We start from the raw sequence: 27,687 nt of genomic DNA on the forward strand, positions 1-27,687 counted from the left end.
GGGGGAGGGGGGAGAGGCACCGACAGGCCTGCTGCGTGGAGGACCCGGTGGAAAGAGCTGGAATTGCTGGCCCCGCCCTGGGAACTTGTATAGAGAATAATAATTATTTATTTCATTTATAATACATTTGGGAAAAATAGAGACAAAGAATAACAACATGCAATCCTACTGTCCTGAGGCAACCAGTTAAAAGTCTCTATGTAACAAAAGTCTATATGTATTCGTATAAATTTTTGACTGTTAATAGACCTGTGCACGCACGCGCACACACACACACACACAGAGCACAATACAATGTTATTGTAAGCGTTACTTTATAGTCTTTTTTGTAAAAAAAATCACAAACAGCTACCACATCTGCAAATGTATTCCACAAACCCTACTGAGCACTGTGACACGAAGGTCCCTGAGTGCGGAGGAGGTGCAGTGCGCAGACACCTCCAGGCCTCCCAGAGCTCCGGGCCAACCAGACAGCTGCTTACAGCCCCAGCCCGAGGCCGGGCTGTTGCGAGGGCTCGCTGAGCCAGCCACCTGTGAGGGCCGCACGGCGTCCTGCTCGGAGCATCGCCTGGGTGGTTTCCAGGCGTTTCCCACAGAGAAAGTCACAGCCCTGACGACTCATGATTGCCCTGGGACCCGTTTTAGATCTGGAGCTGCCAGGGGCTCTCCCAGGCCTGGCAGCGTCTGCGCTGGCCCCTGGCTCGGGCTCACCCAAGCCCTGCATTTACACACGGGGTCTCCCCCTGGCGTGTGCGCTCCCTGAGGGAGGCCCAGATCCCAGTCACCTGCGCGTCCTCATCGCCTCACACAAGCCTGGATACAGAGTGGGGTTCAGTGAGCATCCGCTGACACGAGCGCCCCTAAGCCACCAGGGAGTGGTGACCAGGCAGAGGCACTGTTGGGACACACTAATCCATGCTCCACGGGGACTCTGGTCATACCGCCCCGCCCCGGACACATAGTACAACCGAGCGAGCTGAGCCTGCCGTAGCCCTTACCTGCTCAGAGAATCTGGGTGAGGAGGCCGGCAGGTGAGCCGCCGGCCGCCGGGAACACCTGTGCTCCTGCAGCGTGGCCCCAGCCGCCCGGAGCCGCGGCTCCAGGAACACCTCCTTCTCACAGGCATAACACCACACCCGGAACGTGGTCAGGTTCACCGTCAGGTTGTGCTTTTTTACCTAAAAAGCAAGGCCCAAAATAAGGTCAAGGACACACAGACCTAGGGTCTGACCTGTGGTGGCGCGGCGGATAAAGCTTCGACCTGGAACACTGAGGTCGCCAGTTCAAAACCCTGGGCTTGCCTGGTCAAGGTGCATATTGGAGTTGATGCTTTCTGCTCCTCCCCCCTTTCTCTCTCTCTCTCTTTCTCTCTCTCTTCCTCTCCCTTCTCTAAGATGAATAAATAAAATCTTGAAAAAAAGAACACACAGGCCTAACAGGTGCCCCAAGCCGGTGTCGGCTGCATCGCCCCTCAGCTCTCAGCAAAGACCCCGGGACAGAGGCCTGGAGCTGCGAACCAGTCTGCCTCCTGCCAGGAACGCAGGGCTGCCGCTGAGCAAGCGCCTGCCTGCCTGGGTTTCAGCTCCGCTTCTGTGCTGTGATTACTCCCACTTTGTGGAGACAGCCGTGAGGCCCAGAGCGGGGAGATGGGCCGGGAGGCGGCCGGAGCAGGGGCAGGAGCTCTGGGCTGCCTGACCGTGGGCCCTGCTCCGGCCGCCACACTCACCTGCGCGTGAATGGTGCTATGATCAGCGAAGGATTCTCCACAGCCAACGTAGGGGCACGCGACCTGGGAAAAGAGGGGAGGAGAGCGGATTGGGGGTGGCCCAGGAGAGGGTGCCAGCGCAGTGAGCCGGCGTCCCCCACCTTCACCTGAGAGGGCTCTGTCCAACAGGGAGGCTCCGCCACTCTGCGGAAACACAGGTGTCTACCCCTCAGGCTCCAGAGAAGCTGTCCCTCCCTCTCCTGGAAAAAGCCTGGGCAGGGCCACAGCTGGTCCTGGGCAAAGACCCTCTGTGCCTCCACTTGTCCCTATTTACCAAATTCCTGATGGGCCAGTCACTGGGGTCTACAGTTCTGGTGGGATGCCTGGGTCTCAGCCACTTTCTAGTGGGGGATGCTGGATGGGCAGAGGTGGTGGGGCCCAGAGCCGATCCGGTGCCTTGTGGTGCAGCCAGCATGGCCCTGACCACCCTGCCTCTGGTCTTGCCCTCTCCCCTCCCAAATCTACCCATCCACCAAGGGCCAGTGCGGGCCTCCCCACGGCAGGCCTCCCCATGGTGGGCCTGCGTCTCCCCGGGAGCGCGTGCGGGCCTTTCCACCCGTGGTCAGCCCTGCACAGGCTGGCGAGGGCCTTTCAAGTCAGAAGGGACGTGGTTTTCTGCATGAAGTTTCTGTATCTGTCTCTCTGGGGGAACTGTGGGCTCCCAGGAGGCGGGACCATGTCTCACACTTCCTGTCGTCCACTCGGGGGCCCAGATAGTGTCTTACAATCTCTTTTATACTGAGTGTCAGGACCAAAAGGATGAAGCCAGGGTCCCCCGGGGGGCCCTGTGTCTTCTGCAAAGACAGAATTGAACTGTGACATTGTCACCACCTCAAGCTGTCTTTTTTTTTTCTACTTGCATTTGTTTTTTAAAAAATATGAAGTCATTTTTAGTATGATTTTAAAATGTAAAACGTGTGTGTAGAAAATTTGAAAAATACTAGAGAATTAGAGAAAAATCAATATATCAATATTACCCATAATTCTAGTACCCACCAAAAACCATCATGTTATGATATATGTTGTTGGTCTTTTTTTATTTATTTAATTTTTTCATTTTTTATTTTATTCATTTTTAGAGAGGACAGAAAGGGAGAGAGAGAGAGACAGAGAGGGAGAGAGAGGAGAGAGAGACAGAGAGGGAGAGAGAGAGAGAGAGGAGAGACAGAGAGAGAGAAGGGGGGAGGAGCTGGAAGCATCAACTCCCGTATGTGCCTTGACCAGGCAAGCCCAGGGTTTCGAACCTGCGACCTCAGCATTTCCAGGTCGATGCTTGATCCACTGCGCCACCACAGGTCAGGCTGTTGGTCTTTTTAATAAACAATAATCAAAACACGACCAGATCCTACTGGATGCTGTGGACAGCCACACCCCTTGCTACGCCCATCACAGGCATCTTCTCCTGGAGTTCCCTCCCCCACCCTCCACAGGGCAGGGATGTCCTTGTGCCGTGGCTCCTAGTCATCAGTGGGACAGGCTGCTGCTAAAAGTGCCCAGGCTCAGAGCAAGAACACTAAATCAAGACTAACAGGCACGTGTGAGTAGGAAATGCTGCCTCTTATGCAGATGGGCCCATCCCGTCCAGAATTTTCTTAGACCTGCTTTTTCCTCTTGTCATTTTTAATGGCTGCCAAGGTGGCCAGCCAGAGACTTGGCTGACTCCGGGGTCTGCTTGGCTTGGGAACCGCACCTGAGACATTCACGCGCTGTGTCCCTGCCCAAGGTTCCGGCAGGGCCCAGAGGGGACAGGCGTTCCCAGCCTAGCACACCCGGCAGCTGCTCCGTCTTACCTGGAGGCAGGCCCACAGGTTCGGCCCAGAAACACCACAGGTCTGACAGCTGCCCTGTGGGAGGCGAAGGAGAAAGCTGGAGCTGTGACAGTCTGAGGGGGACCCTCCGAGCCCCAGCCGCTCCAGCCGGGGAGGGCACACCACCTCGCTGACACTCAGGACTGAATGTCTCCCCTTAGACGCTTAGTTTGCACCAGAAAGGCTCTCACCGGCCCATGGATCTAAATTTGTTCCCCATTTTACCCTTTATTGCTTGACTTGTGTTTTATTATGTGCCTGCAGAAACATTTTCCATACAATTATTGAGACTTAGACCCTTCATCTGCAATCTCATTACACCTTCTCTTCTCCCCCCCCCCCCCAGACAATGGGCTCTAGGAAAAAGAGGTGGCCTGTTTTGTGTACTCCTGTGACAGTGACAGGGTCTGTACAAATTAGATCAATATACTTGTGGACCACAAAAAACAACCAGGTTATTGGTGATCTGAGTGACAGAGCCTTCTTCTTGTCAACCAATGTCTCCCCTGCTCATTCTAATAACAGAACGCGGGAACTCTGGCTGGGCCCTTCGCCAGCCAGCTGCGGACGGGTTTCTCAACCCGCACTGTGATCATGGAGCTCAGTGCCTCACACGAGATAGTTTACTTTTTCTTCCTTGTGAGCTGCCAGCTTGTACCTCGCCCCCTGAGGGGCTCTTTAAACCATGCTGGCTTCATTCTGTAGGTGCTGAAGGCATGCTCTCTGAAACGCAGACCTAACATGTCTCCAACCGCTCTCACCCAAACACTCCGAGAGGCTGCACGGCCCAGCCCACGCCTTCCCGTGCTCTGCCTCCCCCTCCCCATCTCAGTCCTCTCCCAGTTCTCACACTCCCCCGTTCCTGCCTCCTCTGGAGGAAACGTCCTCCGGTGGGTTCCCTTAGTCCTCTGGGCAGACTCGGAAAGAAACTCAGCATCAGACAAGGCAAAGGCGCAGGGCCTAGCGCAGTCCCTCCTCCCAACCGCACAAGAAGCGAAGCTACTTCAAAAGAAGTCACAGGTACTTTGAAGAACTGATCCCTCATGCTGGCCAGGACTAAACCAGCTCAGGCCAAAGGCCAGCAGCACCTGCTGGTGCAGGGAGGCTGAACACCGGCCTGCATGCCCGGAACAAAGAGCTGACAACATGCCTAAGAACCCGACCCAACGACCCCACTTCTGGGAATGTGCCCTGCGTGGGGCTCTGTCCCTGCAGCAGTGACATTTCTACAAGACCGTTCATCACAGCGTCACTTGCTCCAGCGGTAGGTGGCAAAGAGCCCAGCTGTCCACCCACGGAGGGTCGGTTATAGAGTCCACACGGTGAAACAGAGTGCAACAAGACAAGCAATGGGAGAGCTGTCCCAGTGGACCACCGTCAGGAACCTCCAAGGCACGTTGTCATGTGAATTAAGCACGCTATAAAAGGGTCTCCAGTATGCTACCTTCTATGAAATAAAGGGGGAAAGGAAAAATAAGCCTATTTTCATATGTTTGCATGAAGAAACTGAAAAGATGCAAAATAAACTAATGGAAGTGGTTACCTGAGAGTGGGTTGGGGAGGGTGTGCACAGGGGGCGGGAGGGGGCTTCTTGACATTTCTTTCTCTTTTTCTTGAATAAGAGAAAGTCTATTTAGAAAATCACAGAGGTTAAAAAAATGAGTCGTAGAAGAAACGGGCCCAGGAAACAAGTTACAGAGGCAAAGAAGGGGCCTTGGAGCTCAGGGGACCTGGGGGGGGGGGCGGGACAGGAAAGGTGTGGGTGTGCTCAGAGGGGGAGAGCGCCCCACATTTCTATTCTTTTTTTTTTTCAGAGACAGAGAGAGAGTCAGAGAGAGGGATAGACAGGGACAGACAGGAACGGAGAGAGGTGAGAAGCATCAATCATTAGTTTTTCGTTGCGCATTGCGGCACCTTAGTTGTTCATTGATTACTCTCTCATATGTGCCCTAATCAGGGGGGCTACAGCAGACCGAGTAACCCCTTGCTGGAGCCAGCGACCTTGGGTCCAAGCTGGTGAGCTTTTGCTCAAACCAGATGAGCCCATGTTCAAGCTGGCGACCTCAGGGTCTCAAACCTGGGTCCTCTGCATCCCAGTCCGACGCTCTATCCACTGCGCCACCACCTGGTCAGGCCATTTCTATTCTTTTATTTATTTATTTTTTACATTTTATTTATTTATTTTTTTAGAGAGAGGAGACACAGAGAGAGAAAGAGACAGAGAGAAGAAAGAGATTGAAAAAACAGAGGGAGGAGCAGGAAGCATCAACTCTCATTTGTGCCTTGACCAGGCAAGCCTGGGGTTTCGAACCGACTCAGCGTTCCAGGTCGATGCTTTTACCCACTGTGCCACCACAGGTCAGGCCCATTTCTATTCTTATAATCTTTCATTTTTGAACCATGTGAGAGTCTTACCTATTCAGAAAAATTTTAATTTAACATAGAAAGACGGTGACACATCCTCCCTTCTCAGAGGCCCACCTCCTCATGGCGGGTCACCCTGAGCCCTCCCCCAGGCACGCGGGTAATAAATACTGTCCACAGAGTCTCAGCGCAGTCTCAGTGCAGAGTCTCAGGGCTGCCGGTTCCCTGCCCTAGAGAGGCTCTGCGCACCTGCTGCGGGGGCGGATGGGCGGAGCCTCGGTGCCTCCCAGACAGGCGGGAGGGGCAGTGGCTGACAGTGATGACACCGGCCCAGAAGGCCCCTCGAGCAGACGCCAGCTTTGCCTCTCCCGCAGAGAAGCGGAGGCCGTTGCGAAGCCAGTTCTGCTGCTTCAGGAATGTCGGTACTCCAGAAATGTGGAAGCCCTGAGCGTGGGTCTCGGCCTCATAATGTGTGACGCTTTACCTTAGATTTAAGCAGCAAGTTGTCTTTGGTCACCTCCCCTACAGAGTCAAGGTGAGGGCAAAGGTCCCTGGAGTCCCCCATCCTGGCCTGGTCTCACCTACAGGAAACACAGAAGAGTCCCAGGTTAGATACGGCAGACGCTGCTTAAAGGAGGCAGGGAGGCGGGTGGTTCCGTGCAGGACGCGGGCCTCATGACGTCTGCTCGTGAGCAGGGGAAGTTGCTTCACCTGTCTGAGCCTCACTCTTCTTGCCTGGGAGCTGGGGTGAACAGAACACCACCCCTGGGTTGCTCGGAGGGTTCTCAATGGGCCTGTGCGAACTGGTGGAGTCGGAATCAGTCAATGTCACCTTTCTGGCTGTGATACCGCACCACAGACACACCAAAGGTGTGGTACCACTGGCGGGACTGGGTGAGGGGCATGCAGGACCTCCTGGTACATTTTTGGCAACTTCCTGTAAACTATAATTATTTCAAAAGACAATGTTTAAAAATAAATAACTGAATAAATGCCTCCACCACCCAAATATTTGAGCAGAAATCATACCAAGGACTCTGACTGCTGATTCTAGCTCCAAACTGTTGCCAAGAAATGTCCAAAACCATCTGACCAGTGGTGCTACAGTGGAAAGAGCATCAGCCTGGGATGCTGAGGTCTCAGGTTCAAATCCCCAGAGTCACAAGTTTGAGTGTGGGCTCATCTGGCTTGAGCGCAGGCTTACCAGCTTGAGCGCGGGGTTGCTGGTTTGATCATGAGATCATCAACATGATCCCATGGTTGCTGGCTTAAGCAAGGGGTCACTGGCTCGGCTGCAGCCCCCCCCCTCCAGCATCTCACCTACCTATCAAGGTACATAGGAGAAGCAATCAATGAAAAACTAAAGTGACGCAACTACAAGTTGCTGCTTCTCATCTCTTTCCCTTCCTGCCTCCCTCTCTCCCTCTCTCTCTTGCAAAAAAAGAAAAAGAAAAAGAAAAAGAAAGCCCAAACCAGCCAAAGATGTAAGTGGAGTAGAGAAGGGTTAATGAAAGGCAGAGGCCATGTGTCCACTAGAGGGAGGTAGACACCCAGGCCCCTCTCCTGAGCCACCTCCCCCACCCCAGATGGTCAGCCAGGCATCCCAGGCTCCCAGCCAGAACAGGTGGGCCGGCGAGGTGCCAGGTGCCAGGTGAGGCTCCCCCCAGCACTGTCCGAGGCGGTGGCAGCCAGCCCCGTCTTACAGCCCCGGCAAGGGCTCCTCCGTGCCCAGGTCTCACAGACAGGCGTGCTGGAGCTAAAGCTGAGACCCAGGTTTGTCGGAGCCTTAAGGCCCCTGCTCACGTTCTCTCTTTCTGACTTACTGAAAATGCAAACCCAGGCGGGAGTGGACGGAACTACAGCATCACGCCCCCCACCTGACCACCACCTAGCTTCAGCAATTAATTCGAGGCCAGCTTTGATTGCCTTCATCTCAACCTCCCACTTCCTCTTTTTTGCAGAAAATCCCAGATAGCCTATCATTTCATTCATGTATGTTTTTCTAAAAGAGAAGGACTTGGAAAACAAACAAACTAACTAACAAACAAACCAATTCTATTATTTTGCCTAAAAAGAAAAATCCATACTCCTTCCTCAGTCTGTGCCTGAGGGCCTACCTCTGTGCACAGCGACGCCCCCAGGAAGCAGCCAACATCCACATCCTCCGTAGACAGTGGACACTGGTGGGCAGCGGGCCGGAGTGACAGGTCTCTGGCTGGGAGCCTGGGGAGACAAGCCGGTGTGCCTCAGGTAATGCTACTGTTCTCTGGTCACTCAGTGCCGACCAGCAGCGCTAGTGGGCCCTTCCCGGGCATGGGCAGCCAACATCCACATCCTCCGTAGACAGTGGACACTGGTGGGCAGAGGGCCAGAGTGACAGGTCTGGCAGGGAGCCTGGGGAGACAAGCCGGGGTGCCTCAGGTAGTGCTACTGTTCTCTGGTCACTCAGTGCCGACCAGCAGCGCTAGCGGGCCCTTCCCGGGCACGGCAGGGCCTTACCTCTGTGTTCCCACGAGGAGGGGCCTTCAGAGGTCTGAGGGACACGGGGCCTCTCCAACTACGGCTCCTTGTGGCCGTCCCAGCCCTGTAACCCTCAGGACAGAGGGCTCAGTCCCTTCCGCACAAGTCACTGGGACCCTCAGATCATCCTTCGAGCCTCCCAATGACACTGTGCTGCTCAGAACTCCTGACCCCCAAGTCCTGAGCAGCCCCAGGCTGCAGGCACAACCGGGTCATCCACATGTCACCACTGCCCCCTCTCCTCAGTGGCGATTAGCAGCTAACATTTAAAATGGTCACATGACAATGACAGGTGCAAAGTTCTCAATTCTAAGCCTCCTCACTCAAAGCCAGATTCTGGGGTCTTTTCAGCAGCTTGCACTTGGTCCCATGTTACTTTGAGCTGCAGTATGTGGTTTGTTTGCTTGTTTGTTAAGTGTCTTTGATATATAACTCGTGTGTCCAGCTACATGGTGCAGCCAGGTTATAAGCTTGATGCCTAGTGCCAGGAACAGTGCCCACGACAAGGATGACGGTGACAGGCCCACTCTTGATTCACACATACAATCAAACTATTTAAGTTTCTGTGATTTCAGATAGAAAAACCAAAAGCCGTGTGGCTAACACGCCTGTGCTCTCACTGCCCCTGTTCTGCTGATGAAGAAAACAGAGCGGAGCCTAAGCAGCTAAGGACCGCGCCCAGGTCAGCCATTGGCTGAGGGCCGTGGGCGTGGCGCTGAGGCGTTCTGCCCCCATCTCTAAAGCCGGGGTCTGCACACGTCTCTGTAAAGGTACAGGTGGTGGTAAATATTTCAGGCTCTGCTGCCACTTCGATCCTTAACACATACTCTTATTTTTGTTTTTTTATTTACAATTCATTAAAAGTATTTTTTTTATTCTTGCCCTGGCTGGGTAGCTCATTTGGTTAGAGCGTCGTCCTAATATGCTAAGGTTACAGGTTCAATCACCAATGAACGCATAAGAATCAACCAGTGAATGCATAAATAAGTGAACAACAAATTGATGTTTCTCTCTCTCTCTCTCTCTCCTTATTCTCTCGTTAAAATTAAATTTTAAAACAATTCTTAGCTCAAGGGCTTGACAAAACCACCTGGGCCTACTCCCCGTTCTGCTGGCCCCGACGCTACCGCCCTGTGCTGTCTGGCCTCACCAAAGGGAGCCCCGATCACTGGCAATCTACACCCCGCTGCACACACAAATCACCGGTTTAAATAACCGGAGTATTGGAGATCTTGCTCCCTGGCATACGTCATCAGTTTGGCTCAAATAAACTCATAAAAATTCTCAATAAATAAATAAGTAAATAAGGCAAATGGCAAAGAATAGTCCAGAGCGTTAACCTGGCTCCACATTTTTTTCTAAGCAAGTAATCAAGGGTGTCCACAAAGACAGGAAACAAAGCTATTCTGTAGCACTGCTTATACTGGGGGACACTATATATCATCTCAGTGAGCAACAGGCAACGAGGTAAACAGTGACAGTCACACACCGTTGCACTACCGAGCCACCAAAAATGGTGAACAGCTACAGCAAACTATTTTTATGAGTAGAGTACACGCTAATGATGAAAAGCATAGTAAGTGCATAAACCAGCGAGCTACTTACTGTTGTCATCAAACCTCGTGCCCCGCACATAATTGTACCTCCTGTACTCTTGCACTACGGACAGTGGTGTGCTTACACCAGCATCACCACAAATGTGGGTGCTGCCTTACGCTACGATGTCACAACAGCACAATGGCTACGACCTCGCTAGGAACTTTTAGCTCCATTATAGTCTTACAGGAGCGTCATATCTGTGGTCCATCACTGACCAAAGTCGTCATGCAGTGCGTGTCTGTAGACAAAAATAATCCTCGGCGCGAGAAACTGGACCAGTGCTTGCCTGGGGCGGAGGGTGAGGCTACACCACAAAGAGGCAAGAGGGAACTTTCTGTGGTGTTGGAATGTTCTAGATCTTGACTGGGGTGGGATTTAACCAGGTCAAACCTTGGGAAGTATAGCTGAAAAGTGCATGCATTTTTTTTTTCTTTTTTCATTTTTCTGAAGCTGGAAACAGGGAGAGACAGTCAGACAGACTCCCGCATGCGCCCGACCGGGATCCCCCCGGCACGCTCACCAGGGGCGACGCTCTGCCCACCGGGGGGGTGATGCTCTGCCCATCCTGGGCGTCGCCATGTTGCGACCAGAGCCACTCTAGCGCCTGAGGTAGAGGCCACAGAGCCATCCCCAGCGCCCGGGCCATCTTTGCTCCAATGGAGCCTTGGCTGCGGGAGGGGAAGAGAGAGACAGAGAGGAAAGTGCGGCAGAGGGGTGGAGAAGCAAATGGGCGCTTCTCCTGTGTGCCCTGGCCTAAACAAGATTTTGCGAAGGGAGGGGAGGGGGCTCTCAGAGGGAAGAGACTCGAGCACAAAAGAGGTCCGCAGAGAGACCAGAGAAAAGTCCCGAGAGGGGTGCCCCCGGGGGTCAGACAGGAGGGAGAGAGAGTTGGGAGTCCGCGGAGAAGGAAAGATCAGGAGTGGAGGTTTTAGGTCAGGTTTCTCTGGCCAGAAAAAGGCCTGTGCGGTGGAACAGGCGGCACAGAGACTAAGGACGGGTGCGCAAATAATTAGAAGCCGTGTATGTAAGAGATCTCCAATCAGTCCCCAGCTTTTTTGGCGATAGTAAAATTGGTGAGGGTGTTAAAACCGAAAGTCCCTTCAGGAGGCTAATTCAGTGGGTTCTGTGGCCTGGCCACAGCAGAGAAGAACAGTTTCTTCTTCTTTATGGAGGAAGATTCCTGTGCCCCCACAGCTGCCCTCAGTTCTCGGAGTGGTCAGATTTGAGTATTAGCATCCTAAATCTCAAGGTCTGGCCACAGATGGATAAGGTAAAGTGGATATGCTTGGGATGTCTCCACAAGCACACGCACTCGGACGGAAAGACTTCCCTGATGTAGTTACGATTTCGGACAGGGAGTCTCGGAGGAAAGAACACAAGGGTGGCCGGAGGCAGGGGACTTACCGCACCGTGTGCCAAAGTGGGTGGAAGGTCGGAGATCCTGGTTCTTTCTCGGAGGGGATGAGGAAGAGGAGCGGTCCTTGTGGACTTCAACTCCTCCTGGGTTTTGGCACCAAAATGTAAGGTATTTTTCCCCGCCGAGAAGGAATGAAGGGGCCAGAGCCACCAAGTGTGGAATAACAAAAGGCTTTATTGAGTACAGAGCACGCATCCCGCCCAGCGAGGTTCCCTGGCCCCGAAGAAAGAAAGATGGAGGCCAGGGAAGTCGCCTGCATTTTTATTTTATGTAAATTACACCTCAGTAAAGTTGATCAAAAGCACTTGAAATCACAACTTGTCTGCAGTGACAGAAAGCATCTCAGTGTTGTCTGGGGCTAGGGTGGGGAGGCAAAGAGGCGCCATTTGACAACGCTCTCTGAAAGCATGCAGATTATTGGATATAAATTCTACTTCAAAATATTGATTTAAAACTCTGGAATAAAGTAAGTGACTGAGACCTATATTATTAATACAGATAAAAATCTCAGAGAATGCTCAGTAATAAAAACAAGTTGTACCATGTCTCACCTATTGGGACGGCTACTAACGGAAAAAATAAAAAAAGAAGAAGGCCCTGGCCGGTTGGCTCAGTGGTAGAGCATTGGCCTGGCGTGTGGAAGTCCTGGGTTCGATTCCTGGCCAGGGCACACAGGAGAGGTGCCCACCTGCTTCTCTACCCCTCCCCCTCTCCTTTCTCTCTCTCTCTCTTCCCCTCCCGCAGCCAAGGCTCCACTGGAGCAAAGTTGGTCCGGACGCTGAGGATGGATCCATGGCCTCTGCCTCAGACGCTAAAAAAATGGCTCCAGTTGCAATGAAGCAACAGCCCAGATGGGCAGAGCATCGCCCCCTGGTGGGCATGCCGGGTGGATCCTGGTTGGGCACAAGCAGGAGTCTGTCTCTCTGCCTCCCTTTTCTCACTTCAGAGAAATAAAAAAGAAAAAGAAAACAGAAAAGAACAAGTGTTAGAGACAATGCAGAGAAACTGAAACTTGTGCACCGTTGGTGGATGTAGATACACCTTCTACTACGGAAAACAGCATGGAAGCACCTCGGGAATCAAACACAGCATCACCGATGACCCAGCCGTCCCGCTCCTGGGCACGTGCTGGAACACAGGGACTTGACCAGGTCTTCGCGCACCCACGCTTATAGCAGCATGAGTCTCCGGAGCCCAAGGTGAGAGCAAGCTGAGTGTCCACAGAAAGATAACTGGAGAGACAGAATGTGGTCCACCCACACAAGGGAATAGGATCCAGCCTTGAAAAGGAGACTCTGACACCTGCTGCAACACAGTGAACCTTGAAAACATGCTGAGTGAATAAGCCAGACACAAAAGGGCACATACTGTGTGAATCCACTTATATGAGGTCCCCAGAGCAGTCAAGCCCATAGAGACAGGAAGGAGAATGGTGGGTGCCGGGGGCTGGGGGGGAGAATGGGGCGTCAGGGAGTCATGGGGACGGATTTTGTTGGAAATGATTACAAAGTCCTGGAGCTGGATAGCGGGTATGGTGGCGTCATGTGAATGAACACTGTACAGGACACCGGAGAACGATTAAGATGACACCTTATAAGATGATAACTTTCCTAAGTTCTCTTTACTTTTTTAAAAGTTGCAGGAGGATACATAGTATGACACCATTAAAAAGATTTGATTCAATTCCCGGCCAGGGCACACAGGAGAATCACCCATCTGCTTCTCCACCCCTCCCCCTTTCCTTCCTCTCTGTCTCTCTCTTTCCCTCCCGCAGCCAAGGCTCCATTGGAGCAAAGTTGGCCCAAGTGCTGAGGATGGCTCTGTGGCCTCTGCCTCAGGCGCTAGAATGGCTCCAGCTGCAACGGAGCAACACCCCAGATGGGCAGAGCATTGGCCCCATGCCAGGTGGATCCTGGTCGGGTGCATGCAGGAGTCTGTCTGACTGCTTCCCGCTTCTAACTTTAGAAAAAAAATTAAAAATAAATAAATAAAAAGATTTGAAAAAGCTGGGCAGGAAGAGAGATTAGGAAGTGAAAGCGTCAAGGAGCAGGACAGATGCTCGTCCCATTCGATGCACTGTCACACTGCTCACATGCCTCTGTGCTCCCATCCTTCAGGCCTGGCTTCACTGTCCCCTGACCAGTGAAGGCATCTGCTGGCCACCCTGCTGGAGGCTGTCACAGCCACTAGCCTCTCCCCCAAGACAGGCCCTCTCTCCAGTCCAACCTGTACTGAGCATGCTCCACACCATGGGATAAAGACCCATTTCTGTCGTCCTAGTTGAATGCCTGTCTCTACTCAAGAATGCAGGCGCCCTGAGGACAGGGAGCTCTTTTGGTCACAGTTGTATCCAAAATGCCTAAAACAGCGTCTGGAACACAGTGACTTCCCAGTCAGTATTTAATGGCTGTATGTGTACTGACCAGGGATTGAACCAGGGGTTGACCTTTGCAACCTCTGTACTCTGGGACAATGCTATCTGGCCGTGGCCAAAAACTTCATCTCTAATGGCTGAATAATATAGTATAACAAGTCCAATTTAAGTTACATATACCTTACTTAACTACTTTCCTACTGTGGACACTTAGGGTATTTGTGTGTGTGTTTTGCCTACATAAATAAGGCGTCAGCAATATTTTGGAATATGAATGACTACATCTTTGACCAAAAGAAAAATTACTGGGTCAAAAATGGATGTTTAGAAGCCTCCAGATATAAATCGACAAACATCCCTCCAGAAAGATTATACAGATGTATGTGCCCACTTAGCATACCCAACATAGAAAATTTAAGATTCACTAACATTTTTTTTTAAGTTAATGGTTAAGCCTTGGTTTATATGAATGGAAAACGTTGAGCGGGGATACCCAGAACAGAGGGTGCTTAACATTCTTCACAGAGAACCTGAAGCACGAGGCGTCCGCATGTCTGCGAGGACTGTGCCTTACTTATCTCAGCTGTCCAAGTTTTCCCTCTGCTTTATCTTGGTCCCCAGCTAACACTGAGAGGGCCCCTCCCTCAGGCAATGAGGTGGATAATGGAAACTGGGCCAGGCACGGTCCGCCCTCACGGGGCTCAGAGTTCCAGATTTCAGCACCAGGCTACGTGTGCAGCCACCGGGGATGTTAGGACAAAGGGCAGCCACCTTTTATCGCAACACGCTGGCTGTTTCGCACACATCAACCCTGGAGTGGACTGTAACTACAGAAGGCAGTAACAAGATGGCCAGCCCTGCGTTCAGCTCCTCGCTCTTGTTGCTTGCAAGCTGTGTGTTTCTAGGTAAGCCACTCAACCCTCAGTTTCCTCATCTGTGAAGTGCGATGAAGACAGAAACAGGGCTACTGAAGGGATGGAGGAGACAGTGCACGGATGCAGGTACCCTAACGGCTTCTGATCACGTGGACTTTCAGGGTGGCTCAGTTTGCATTTATCTGCACAGCAAGGATACTCAAAAAATATTTAGTCCTATAATTTGTGTCACTGGCCATGTTTTATATTTTATCGGTCAGGAAACTGAGATTGGTAGGAATGTAACTCACATGCTTCCAACAGCTTTTCACTCAGGGCTCCATCGCCCAGGGCAGCCGGGCCTGACCGGCCCAGCCAAGAAATGTACTGTGTGGACCGAGTACGACACACACCCGGGAGTGCTGATTCTCAGTGTTGCTTTCTAAGATCCAAGCTCACCTCGTGGTGCTTCTGACATCAAACTAAAGCCGGGAGACGGAAGCCCAGGGAGTGAAGCCTCTCCGACAGCTCTCCTGTTCCTAGGCGGCCATCGCCACTGCTGCCAGGGACTTGATTCCCTTCGTGACTTCCAGATACAAGGCACTGCAGAACATGACTAAACTGGACCCTGGATTAATGGGAAAAGGGGCATTAGTGGGACTACTGACAAATCAGAATATGGACTGAGCTGTGCCCCTAAATTTACGTGGAAGCCCTAGCCCCAGTACCTCGGCACGGAATCTTATTTGGAGACAGGGTCTTTTTTTCTTCTTCTTTTTGTGTTTACATAGATTCTAGTGTTGCCCCAAATGCATCCCCCCTCCCCCGTATTCCCCTCAACATCTCCCCCTCCCCATAGCGCCCTCCCCCCTTCCCTTCAGGTTTATCCCATCCTATCATCCCCCCTTTCCTTCTGTCCTCTTTTCCTCTGGCCCCTTTGATCTCTGGAGACAGGGTCTTTAAAGAGGTAATTAAGTTCAAATGAGGTATTTAGGGTGGACCTTAATCCACTCTGACTGGTCTCCTCCTCAGAGGAAGAAATTTGGACACAAAAGGGGGCATCAAGGACACGCACAGAGAAAGGACCATGTGAGGACACAGCAAGGTGACTGACGACAAGCCAAGGAGCGAGGTCTCAGAAGGAACCAAATCTGTGGACACCTTGATCGTGAACTTCCAGACTCCAGAACGGTGGGAAAATTAATTTCTGTTGTTTCAGTCACTCAGTCTGGTGTACTTCATGGCAGCCCTAGCAGACTAACATGGCATTCTATCAACATTAGAGTTTCTGAAGATGTAACTGTTTTCTGGTTGTGAATGATAATGCCCTTGGTCTTAGATGATTCCCCTGAGATATTTAGGGGTAAAGATGATTCATGATATCTGCAACTTAGTCTTAAATAGATTGGCAATAATAATGATGATGATAATGAGTATATATATAGAGTAAATAGGGCTAAAATATTAATAATTGGTGAATCTAGGTGGAGGGTATGCATGGGATTTCATTCTATTATTCGCATAACTTTTCTGTAAGTTTGATTTGTTTTTTCATAATAGAAACCTATGAAAGATTCCTTTTCTCTTACTTAAGGTGGGTGCAGGGAGGGGGTCTTTTGGAAAAGGTGACCCTAACTCAACAGCAGGAGCCCCAAGATCTAGGGCCTAACCTGAGCTGGACACGATAACCACCTACACTCTCTTGAGGGAGGGCTGCTGCTCCTGATCTTTTAGAGGAAGAAGGGAAACTCCGAGATGGGAAGCCCCTTTACCAAGGTCACACAGCGAGGGAGTGACGCAGCTGAAAAAGAGCCAGGTCTGCCTTCCTAGCCTTTCGCCCCCTACCCTCGGTGCAAAGAAATGGCGTGCACACAGTAGGCATTTAACAAAGACTGCAAGGGAGAGATACGTGCACTGCTGAGTGAACTGGGTCCTGGGAACAGGCCCTCTTGAGAGCAGCTGGGAGTCAGTGACGTGCCTGCCCCTAGCCAGTGCCCACAATGCCAGCCAGAGGGGTTGTGCCCTCACCACAGCGACCCCAGGGCAGCTCTCCCTCCTGCCCCACTAGAACTGCCTGCTCTTGTCCTGGGGAGGAGAAAGCAGGGGGAAAAGAGGCTGGCTGGCAGGTCTGGCAAAGGGCCCACCTGCTCCGGGCTCGGGTGAGGCTTTTACGACGCCTCATCCTCAGTAAGGGCAGGCCCTCCTCCTTCCCTGTGGCCTGCCTCTAGAGAGGGGAAAGCGCCTCCCCAGGGACGCAGGCATGTGGGCAGTACTGCCGGGCTTGGCACCAGCTGCCAAGCCCAGGCCTCTGGTGCCCATTACTCATCGTTTTCCTGGAGGTTCTGGTGACATCCTCCTCCCAGCCAGGAACCAAGATCCTCAGGACAGGAAAAATGATGCTGCCAAGCCCCCCCATAACAGAAGGACTCCCCCTGACCTGGTCCTCAAAGCATTAGCCATCCCACACCCCTCTGCCCCTCAGAGCACACACCCTTTCCCTCCCTCCTGCCCTCTTTTCTCTAATAGACTTCCAAGCAAGTCCATTTCCCCTAAGTCCCCAACATGTACCTTCCTTTAACACAGCCTTAATTCGCTGAGTCTGCCATTCTTCTGACTCTCAAAGCAGAACTCCAAGCCTCCTCTTGCCTTGGCAAGTCCTGCTTCCCACACACCTCCTGTTATCCTCATTGGCCCTATGCACCTTGCCACGCCCAAATGGCCCCCTGTGCTAAGCTGATACTAACAGACCTAATTAAATCCTCATAAGCAGGAGGTGGGAAGGCCTGGCAACATTGGAAGCTAAATCCATCTCCACCTCCATTGCTAAAAGAGGAATGAGTCTCAGAGAGTGAGAGTTAACTGGCTAGAGGTCACAAAGTTACTAAACAGCTTTTGACCCAAGCCTAAAGGCTGTTATGAGAAGTCCTGAGTCTGCCTCAGAAGTTCATTTGTCTCAGTCCACGGGAGAGAACAGCAACCTTACAGGAAGCTATCCCAGAGAAAAGGCAGGCATTCCAGAAAGGCTACCCAGCCTCAGAATGGTCTTCCAGAAGAGGGGACCCAAAACAGTCTCCATCAGCACCCCCTCCCAGCCAATGAGCTGTGCTAACAGCAGCTGCAGCAAACATTTACTGAACTGTCAACTGTGCCAGGCACTGTGCAAAACAGGCAGCAGAGGTAGGCCTGCGACTGATCCCTGCTCCACCTTCCAGCTGTGTAACTTGAGGCACTTCCTGCCTCCCTGAACCTCGGTATTCTCATTTGCAAAATGAAAAATATCTGAATCTACTTCATCAGCTTGTTGGGAGAGTTCAATGAGATAATGTTTCGCCTAGTCCCTGCCACACAGTGAGAGCTTAATAAGAGGTGGTGCTTTCAAAGGACAGGACCGGCCTATAATGAGAAAAGGAAAACTACTATTTAAGGGGGTTCCTAAAAGTCTTCTAAGCCACTATGTATGCAATCAGATATTTCCTAAGCGTTTGTTGATGCCCGTATTTCAAGCAAGCTTAGTCTTCACAGCATCCTTAGGGTGGAAGGGGCAAAAGGCAGAGCGATAGTCCTTGTGACAAGGACGAAAACAGGCCCCCGGAAGGTGCAGGGAGACGGCCGGCTAACACCCAGGAAGGGGTCTTATGCCTCAAACCCTTCCGAGCGGATTAAAAACACCAGACGCGCATGTCCGTGCGGAGAAATGGTCGGGGTCATTTTTAGCGGGGCAGTCTGTGTTGGGACTTAAAATCACCATCACTAATGAGTGGTCATCTTTTGTCCCTAAAGGGAAAAATACAATTCAGGGTCCAGACACAGAGGAAATAAAAGTCAGCGCCCCGAGACGCCACACGTATGCTTTCAACCCTGGATCAGGCCCCGGCAGAATAAAAGAGATGGCGGCCCCCTTCCGGAGAATCAACGAGTCCCCGGGGTCTAGATTTGGGGCGGCGGGATCCTAGAGGACCCCCGTGCCGGCCGGACGGGGGATGATGGCGGCTGGGGGATCCGGGACTCCGCTCATCTGGCCTTGGTGTTTAGCGCACCTGGCAGGGCCCGGCCCCCTGAACCAGCCGGCTGCAGCCTGAAACTCACCTGCCGTCGCTACCCCGCCACCGCAGCCTGTCATTCAAACGTGCCCTCCGCTGCGCAGCTCGGGGTTTTGGCTGCCCGGCCGACCTCGCCCCGCCTCCTCCTCCTCTGCTGCCCAATAGGGAGAAGCATACGTCACCCCCACGTGGGCGTGGCCAGATGGTCTGGGAGCCGGCAGGGCCTCGACAGCGGGGCCGGCGCTCTGACATCACTGCTGCGCGCCGGAAACAGCCCAGGCCACCGCGCAGCAGCGCAGCAGCGCAGCACCGAGAGCGCGGGGGCCCGGCGCCACCATGCCGGTCACCGGGAAGACTTTCCGCCGGCGCCGGGCCGATTCGGAGTCGGAGGAAGATGAGCAGGACTCAGAAGAGGTTCGGTGCGTTTGGAGCGGGGTTTCCACTGGGCAGGAAAAAGAGAAACCGGCTTGGGGACTCACCACCGGCCGGCCTGGCGCCTCGTTGACTACATTGGTAACAGTGAGCCGGTGTTGTCCCTTTCTGCAGACGAAGAAGTGGAGGCTTCTAGGGGTGAGGCCGGCACCACTGAGGCCACATAATTGGAAGAGGTGTCCGCGGGATGGGCAGTGGATCTGACTCCCGCTGGGTCCTAGCGCCGGTGCGCCTCTGGACCACTGTGCCGGCAGCTCAGCAGTCGGCTGCGACGCTGGTCGAAGCTGCTTGTTTGACTCTGAGTGCTGCGGAGGGCTCTCAACCTGTACATTGTCTTTTTTCAGATTAAAACTAGAAGAGACCCGAGAGGTGCAGAACTTGAGGAAGAGGCCCAACGGAGTGAGGTGTGGGTACCAGGGCGGGGAGACCCAGAGGAGGAGGAGGTGGGGGTTACGGACACGCCCCCGTCCTGGTCGCTGTCACAAGATAGCTCCCTCAGACCTAGCCCCTTCTCTTGACACACTGTACACCTTCCTCTACCCTGAAAGAGGTCCAGTGGTCTTTGAAAACGTTTAACCAGGGGATTCCCCCAGCTTTGTGGTCTTAAGGTTTGCTCCAGAGGTGCAAAAATAGGTCACTAACTCGTATTTTTATTGCACTTTGCTAACTGTGAAAGCACATGGATTGTTAGTTTGGAAAATTTAGAAAAAGATAATCAAGAAAGTAAACAGCACCCGTAATTCTCCCATCCACGGCTAACTAGTGTTAACATTTAATGTTCTTTCCAGTCTGAATGCTTTCTCTCTTTTGAAAAGAGTAGTGAGAACTTTTATTCTATGCTATTTTCAACTTATTGTGACATTGTGGACATTCGCTCACATTGTGAGTTATTTTTCCAAAAACCTGTTTAATGGCTATATAGTACTCCACCACAAGTATGTGCAATAATTTAGCTAATTCCCTATTTGGGGACCTGTAGGTAATTTAGTATTTTCATCAAATAAAGCTGCGATAATATTTTCCTACATTTGTTCCTAGCTTCATTTCGCCAGAAGGCAAAAAGTCTTAGAAATGAGGTTTCCAAGCCAAGATAATGCCAACTGGCTTTATAGAACCGTTCACCACCTCATCCACCCCCTAGCCTGGCATCTAGAGTGTTGTTGAGCCCTGTTTTATTCCGGTAGACTTTCTCAGCTGGCTTTGGTATCCACCCTCAAATCTCGCCCTTGCAGGAATGTTGCAATCTAAAAACTTCCTAAATGTTCCTTCTCATCTCTGAAGCGTGCTCTTTCTCCCTCTGCCTTTTCCCTTTCTGGCTTTACTCAGTGCTGTGGCGCTGCTGGTGGGAGAGAAGGTCCAGGAAGAGACCACTCTCGTGGTAAGTGGTCGGGTCCTCTGGGCACTAGAAAGATGTGGGATGCCCCTCAGTGGGTGATGGTGGTTTCTTCAGAAAAGAAAATTTGCTGCCAGTTGCATAGATGTTTCTTCTCAGCGGCATCTGCTTTCTGCAGGATGATCCCTTTCAGATGAAGACAGGCGGTATGGTGGACATGAAGAAACTGAAGGAAAGGGGCAAAGATAAGTAAGTGTGGACACGCTGAGCTACAGGTGCGCCTGGAGCCCCTACCGGGGTCCCTGTGCCCCCACAGAGTTAGGGCCTGCAGCAGAAGCCTTAGTGGGACCGCTTCAAGTATGCTTGTTGTTTTTTTTTCTTTTTTGTGACAGAGACAAAGAGAGGGGCAGATAGGAACAGGCAGAAAGGAAGGGAGAGATGAGAAGCATCAATTCTCTGTTGCGACACCTTAGTTGTTCACTGATTGCTTTCTTATATGTGCCTTGACCAGGGGGCTACAGCAGAGCGAGTGACCCATTGCTCAAGCCAGCAACCTTGGGCTTCAAGCCAGTGACCTTTGGGCTCAAGCCGGCAACCATGGGGTCATGTCTATGATCCCACTCAAGCCAGTGACCCCACACTCAAGCCGGATGAGCCCATGTGATCTCAGCGTTTCAAGCTTGGGTCCCCTGCATCCCAGTCTGATGCTCTATCCACTGCACCACCTCCTGGTCAGGCTCAAGTATGCTTTCTGCTTTGTAAACTAGATGTTGTTTAAAAATAAAAGGAAACCCTTTAAAAGTGAGCTTAGAGAGATGAGGAACACTTCTTTTGTAAAAGTGCATTGGTTATTGTCTTTCAAATCCATGTGGAAGTTTTATTTTTCTCTTTTAAGAAATCAACGCAATTATAAGAATAATACTTCCAAACAATGCTAAAGTAAAAAATTAAAATATCTGCTAATTCTCCAGAGGAATCTCCAGAAAACCAATAGTTTGCTTACATATATTTATTTTATTTACATAACATCTTTTCCCCCAACTATAAAAAACTACACTTTTAAAAAAACAACTTTCTTTTAATTTTATTTATTGATTTTAGAGAAAGAGGAAGGGAGGGGGGAGAAAGAGAGAAGCATCGATTTGTTGTTCCATTTTTGTACATTCTTTGGTTCTTTTTTTTTTTTTAACTTAGACAAATTTGACAGGGTGACATTGGCCAACTAGAGTACTTAGATTTAGAGACAACATCTCCACATCACTCGGACAGTCAACTGGTTGACTCTTGTACCGTGCCCTGACTGGGGATTGAACTCACAACCTGGCCGATTGGATGATGCTCTAATCAGCCGAGCTTCCTAACCAGGGCAGGCTGTTCCGCTTTCCTGTGTGTACTTGTTTTGTTGGTGTACCACAAAACAGCCTTGTTGCCTTTTGCTGTTAAAGCTCTGCTTCACTGTCCCCTCCTTTCAGGATCAGCGAAGAGGAAGACCTCCACCTGGGGACATCTTTTTCTGCGGAAACCAACCGGAGGGATGAGGACGCCGACATGTAGGTGTCAGTTTGTTCGGCTGTGAGCAGTCGGGGGTGGGGGTGGGCTCCAGCCAGACACAGCGCAAGGTATTTAGTCACAGATGACATTTCTAGACTTATCCAAAGACGGAATGTGTTGGGCCCTCTTGGCCCACCTCTCAGGCTTGAGAACTTTGAAAAATCTCTGGTTTGTGAGATTTAAGATTTCTTGACTAGTAGTAACATTTCCCTAAAACAGTGGTCCCCAACCCCCAGGCCGCGGACCGGTACCGGTCCGTGGGCCATTTGGTACCAGTCCACAGAGAAAGAATAAATAAATTACATTATTTCTGTTTTATTTATATTTAAGTCTGAACGATGTTTTATTTTTAAAAAATGACCAGATTTCCTCTGTTACATTCGTTTAAGACTCACTCTTGATGCTTGTCTCGTAAGTTCGACAATTATAGTTAAAAATACCACTATTTTTACACCAGCCGCATAATTTTATTTTTGTGCATTTATCCATCCCACCCTAAAGGCCGGTCTGTGAAAATATTTTCTGACATTAAACCGGTCTGTGGCCCAAAAAAGGTTGGGGACCACTGCCCTAAAACATCCCAGGGATAAACATTGGATGGCCTACTTTTTATGTTGCCAGCAAGGCTGTTAACAACTACCATCTCCCAAGCTCTTTCTGTCTTTAAAGAACCTTACGTAGAATAAAACCAGTAGATCGGTAGGACATAATCTCACAAGAAAGTTGGTGCTTTAAGTTGTAAATTTTACCTTGATGAAAAACCAGAGTTATTTTTCTCACCCATCCGTGGACTGATGAAAACTTGATGGTGGGCATACTGCCCCTCTGAGAAGCAGGCCTGGGCCATCCGCCCTCTCTCCCACCCACTCCCGCATCTCCCACCCACCCACTCTCTCATCTCCCACGTACCCACTCCCGCATCTCCCACCCACCCACTCCCGCATCTCCCACCCACCCACTCTCTCATCTCCCACGTACCCACTCTCTCATCTCCCACCCACCCACTCCCGCATCTCCCACCCACCCACTCTCTCATCTCCCACCCACCCACTCTCTCATCTCCCACGTACCCACTCTCTCATCTCCCACCCACCCACTCCCGCATCTCCCACCCACCCACTCTCTCATCTCCCACGTACCCACTCCCGCATCTCCCACCCACCCACTCTCTCATCTCCCACCCACCCACTCTCTCATCTCCCACGTACCCACTCTCTCATCTCCCACCCACCCACTCTCTCATCTCCCACGAACCCACTCTCTCATCTCCCACGTACCCACTCTCTCATCTCCCACGAACCCACTCTCTCATCTCCCACGTACCCACTCTCTCATCTCCCACCCACTCCCGCATCTCCCCCCCCCCCCACCTTACCTTTTTGCCTTTCTCTCTCCTAAGCTCCAAGGGTCCGCTTTTGCTTCTATAACTTCTTTCTGGAGCTTGTGCAGCCCAGCTGGCTCATTTCTACTACCTCTGTAACTTTCTAAATCAACTTTCTCTTATAATTTGAAACAAATAAAAGAAAACTTCCTCATGGAGTGCCACTGCTCTGTGGGCCAGTGTTGGGCACCGCTAACGGGCAAGACGCCTGCTGTGACTTGCTGCCCCTGCCTGAGCCCTGTGCGTGTCCGGTTTCAGGATGAAGTACATTGAGACGGAGCTGAAGAAGAGGAAAGGGATCGTGGAACACGAAGAACAGAAAGTGAAGCCCAAGAATGCAGAGGACTGTCTTTACGAACTCCCGGAAAACATCCGCGTCTCCTCCGCAAAGAAGACGGAGGAGATGCTTTCCAACCAGATGCTGAGCGGCATCCCCGAGGTGGACCTGGGCATCGAGTACGTGTCAGACCCGCGGGCCCGCCCTCCGCCCCGCCCCGGGCTGGAGGAGGGCTCTCTGCTTTCCAGTTAAAAGCTGAGGGGACTCTTTCTTTTTTTTTTTTTTTTTAAGATTTTATTTATTGATTTTTTTTTTTTTTTTTTTTTGTATTTTTCTGAAGCTAGAAACGGGGAGAGACAGTCAGACAGACTCCCGCATGCGCCCGACCGGGATCCACCCGGCATGCCCACCAGGGGGCGACGCTCTGCCCACCAGGGGGCGATGCTCTGCCCATCCTGGGCGTCCCTATGTTACGACCAGAGCCACTCTAGCGCCGGAGGCAGAGGCCACAAAGCCATCCCCAGCGCCCGGGCCATCTTTGCTCCAATGGAGCCCTGGCTGCGGGAGGGGAAGAGAGAGACAGAGAGGAAGGAGAGGGGGAGGGGTGGAGAAGCAGATGGGCGCTTCTCCTGTGTGCCCCGGCCGGGAATCGAACCCGGGAATTCTGCACGCCAGGCCGACGCTCCACCACTGAGCGAACCGGCCAGGGCCTGAGGGGACTCTTTCTTTATGGGTCTCCCTGGAAACCCACATAAACCATCTTCTGTCTGGAGGGCTTCTCTGAAGAGTAGGTCAGAGTAGTTAAAGACACGTAAGGGACCCTGAGCACTGAGAGCAGTGTTTGTTTTTCTTTAGCCTGTTCACAGCTCTTTGGTCAGGCCCCTGTATTCTATTCTGCTCCAGCAGGAGCAGTGTTAAAGGCTTAGCCGCCCGACAATCCTCCTCTTGTCTTCACGACAGAACACCTGCTGTAAAGCGGGCTGTCGTGGAGAAAGTACGGTGGTCAGAATCCTCTTCGGGTGTCGTGGAAAGTTGGGAGGCCCCGGCTCTCACCGCTTCGCTGGCCTTTCTGGTTTGTGAGCCTCATGTAGGCGGTTCTCTAATTCTGGGGGCTCAGCTTCCTGCTGATCAGAGGAGAATCGCCCCGCCTCTCCAGTAGCCGTGAGGGCTCCACTGAGCATATGGCTGGAAGGCAGTTGGTAAATTGTGCAGAGCTGTGCCCCCAGGAAGGTGACTTCCTTACGCTGTGGTGGGCCGCCCGCCTCACGCATCACTTCTCTCTCGGGACCCGAGGTGCGGCGATCTAACACGTGGCACGACTCCTTTCTCCCCTCAGTGCTAAAATAAAAAATATCATTTCCACGGAGGACGCCAAGGCCCGTTTGCTGGCAGAGCAGCAGAACAAGAAGAAAGACAGTGAGACATCCTTTGTGCCCACCAACATGGCGGTGAATTACGTGCAGCACAACCGATGTAAGCGTCTGTGGGGAAACAGCCCCTCTCCTGCCTCTGCCCCATTGGTTTGAGATCCCCCAGTTCCCATGTTTTGTCTGACATGTCCCCTGGTCTCTTTTGGCCAGTTTATCACGAGGAGCTCAATGCCCCCATTCGGAGAAATAAAGAAGAGCCCAAAGCCCGTCCCTTGAGAGTGGGTGACACAGAGAAGCCAGAGCCTGACCGTGAGTACAGCAGAGGCCTCAAGGCTGCCTGGAGTGGTCACATCCCTCAGTGGCCCGTGGAGGCAGGCGGCACTCGGCAGGGGGGGGCTCGGACTTCGGGGCCAGAGCATCCGGGTTTCAGTCTGTGTTCTTGACCATGGCCTTGTGCCTTCCTCTTTGCAAGCCTGTTTCCTCATCTACAAAATGGGAGCAGTAATAAAACCTACCATTTGGGCCCTGGCCGGGTGGCTCAGTGAATAGAGTGTTGTCCCTGGGACACCTAGGTCGCAGGTTTGAGCCCCGGACAGGGCACATATAAGATACAACCAATGAGTGCACAACTAAATGGAACAACCTAAGTGGAACGAGTTGATGCTTCTCACTCTTCCCTCCCCTCTCCTCTCTTTCTCTCCCTTCCTCTCTCTCAAATCAATAGTAAAATAAAAATTAAAAAAAAAAACACAAAAAACAACCTACCACTTGGGGTTGCTTTGAGGATTCACTGGGCTATCAAATATAGATTCAAAAAATTAGAAACTTTCAATAAACCAAAATAAATGAAAAATTATTCATAATTTCACCACCAAAAAATGATCACTGTTAACATTTTTACATACAACCTTTCAAACTTTTTTTTTTTTTTTTTTGTACCTTTCTGAAGCTGGAAACGGAGAGACAGTCAGACAGACTCCCGCATGCGCCCTACTGAGATCTACCTGGCACGCCCACCAGGGGCGACGCTCTGCCCACCGGGGGGCGATGCTCTGCCCACCAGGGGCAATGCTCTGCCCACCAGGGGGCGATGCTCTGCCCCTCCGGGGCCTCACTCTGCCGCAACCAGAGCCACTCTAGCGCCTGGGGCAGAGGCCAAGGAGCCATCCCCAGCGCCCGGGCCATCTTTGCTCCAATGGAGCCTTGGCTGCGGGAGGGGAAGAGAGAGACAGAGAGGAGGGGGGAGGGGGGGGAGTGGAGAAGCAAATGGGCGCTTCTTCTATGTGCCCTGGCCGGGAATCGAACCCGGGTCCCCCGCACGCCAGGCCGATGCTCTACCGCTGAGCCAACCTGCCAGGGCCTCAAACTTCTTTTTAATACATACAGGAGACACTGTATGTACACTTACTAGCATGTCATTGGGTTTTACTCAGTCGTCCACCCTGCATGTCTCTCCATGTCAGTAAATATTTCCTTTCTCAAAGGCCGTGTCATGTTGCATTGGAAAGACATGTACTGTAGTCTAACCATTTCCCTCTGGTTGGGCACCTAGGTTGCTCCCCACTTTCCCCTGTTTAAACAGTGTTTTGATGCTCATTCTGGGCCATGCCATGTCCTCAGGCCACATTCTGAAAAGCTGCCCGTTCTGCCAGCAGCATCCCACGTTCACCTGCACCAGGTGGTGTCATCTTTCTCATCAACTCTGGGATGATTCCAAGGAAATGCGAAATTGGCTGAGCCTTCTGAAAATCCAGCCTGTTACTCTGATTCTTCTTTCTTACTTAGGAAATTATTTTCTTACCATCTTGGTTTTGTAATCTTTGATTCCCAAAGAGCTTCGTGTTAAACACGTGGTAAGCAAGGACTTCGGAGTTTCATGCTCAGTCTCTCTTCACTGAGTGGCCTTGAGCCAGTCACCTAACCTCTCTGAGCAAAGATGGTAACGTGCCCCTGCCGGGATTGCTGTGAGGGGTAAAGGAGGTCATATCTGAAAGGATTTAGCGCCACGCCTGGTACATACACAAACCCAATGAGGCATAGCGACCACTGTCCACCTGGTCTGATGCTGATGTCGGCATGTTTTGGCCGGCACCTGACTCTACCACGTGTCTGTTTTTATTCACTCGATAAGTATTTCCTGAGGCCCTACTAAGTACCTGTTCACTGGGGTAGGCACTGGGGCTCCTGTGGAGAATGGCCCTTGCCTGGTGACTTCCAGCGTGGCAGACGGCCTTTCTCTTTCCCTTCACAGGGTCCCCCCCTAACCGCAAGCGCCCCGCTAACGAGAAGGCCACCGATGACTATCACTACGAGAAGTTCAAGAAGATGAACAGGCGGTACTGAAGGTGGCTCAGGGGGAGCGTGCAGAGTGGGATGTAAACCGCACTGCCCTCGTCCTCACGATGAGAGGCTGCCTGGACAGAAACCTGACCGTCCGCTGGTGGGCGGTTCCAAAAACGGACTCTTCCTCCGCTGGTGACCTCGGGATTTTTCAGGCTCTGAGTTTGTAACCTTTTGAAACAAAACAGTATGTGGTTTTCTTGTTTGGGGGCAAACTATTCTTGTGCACATTATTAAATCTTGTTTGTAAATATGTTGACTT

General features: G+C 51.7%; 2 protein-coding genes across 6 annotated transcripts in view; one reads left to right on the forward strand and one right to left on the reverse strand.

Annotated features, from left to right (window-relative positions):
* The window catches only part of USP20 (ubiquitin specific peptidase 20), a 37,523-nt gene extending 18,626 nt beyond the window's left edge, over positions 1-18,897 (reverse strand). For 2 of the 5 annotated variants that reach the window (XR_010749164.1, XM_066366921.1), the window contains exons 1-5: positions 18,788-18,897; positions 6,422-6,518; positions 3,556-3,609; positions 1,727-1,789; positions 999-1,178 (exon numbers count right to left, since the gene is read on the reverse strand). Coding sequence is in view for 4 of the 5 variants with exons in the window: in XM_066366921.1 (XP_066223018.1) it covers positions 999-1,178; positions 1,727-1,789; positions 3,556-3,609; positions 6,422-6,502 (378 nt within the window). In the remaining variant the exon portion in view is untranslated. Of the gene's footprint in view, positions 1-998; positions 1,179-1,726; positions 1,790-3,555; positions 3,610-6,421; positions 6,519-8,054; positions 8,161-14,618; positions 14,767-15,160; positions 15,330-18,787 lie in introns of those variants that run through there. The other 3 variants (XM_066366922.1, XM_066366923.1, XM_066366924.1) reach the window with 3 other exon arrangements.
* Positions 18,898-19,000: 103 nt separating this feature from the next.
* Positions 19,001-27,678, forward strand: C2H9orf78 (chromosome 2 C9orf78 homolog). The gene is made up of 9 exons (XM_066366925.1): positions 19,001-19,160; positions 19,518-19,577; positions 20,500-20,551; positions 20,685-20,755; positions 21,979-22,056; positions 23,697-23,894; positions 25,052-25,188; positions 25,296-25,394; positions 27,337-27,678. Exons 1-9 carry the CDS (start codon positions 19,078-19,080, stop codon positions 27,426-27,428), a joined length of 870 nt encoding a protein of 289 aa, XP_066223022.1. The 5' UTR covers positions 19,001-19,077; the 3' UTR covers positions 27,429-27,678.
* The last annotated feature ends 9 nt before the right edge of the window (positions 27,679-27,687 follow it).

Source organism: Saccopteryx leptura, chromosome 2 (assembly GCF_036850995.1).
Source record: "Saccopteryx leptura isolate mSacLep1 chromosome 2, mSacLep1_pri_phased_curated, whole genome shotgun sequence".
In the NCBI taxonomy this organism is placed as follows: Eukaryota; Metazoa; Chordata; class Mammalia; order Chiroptera; family Emballonuridae; genus Saccopteryx; species Saccopteryx leptura.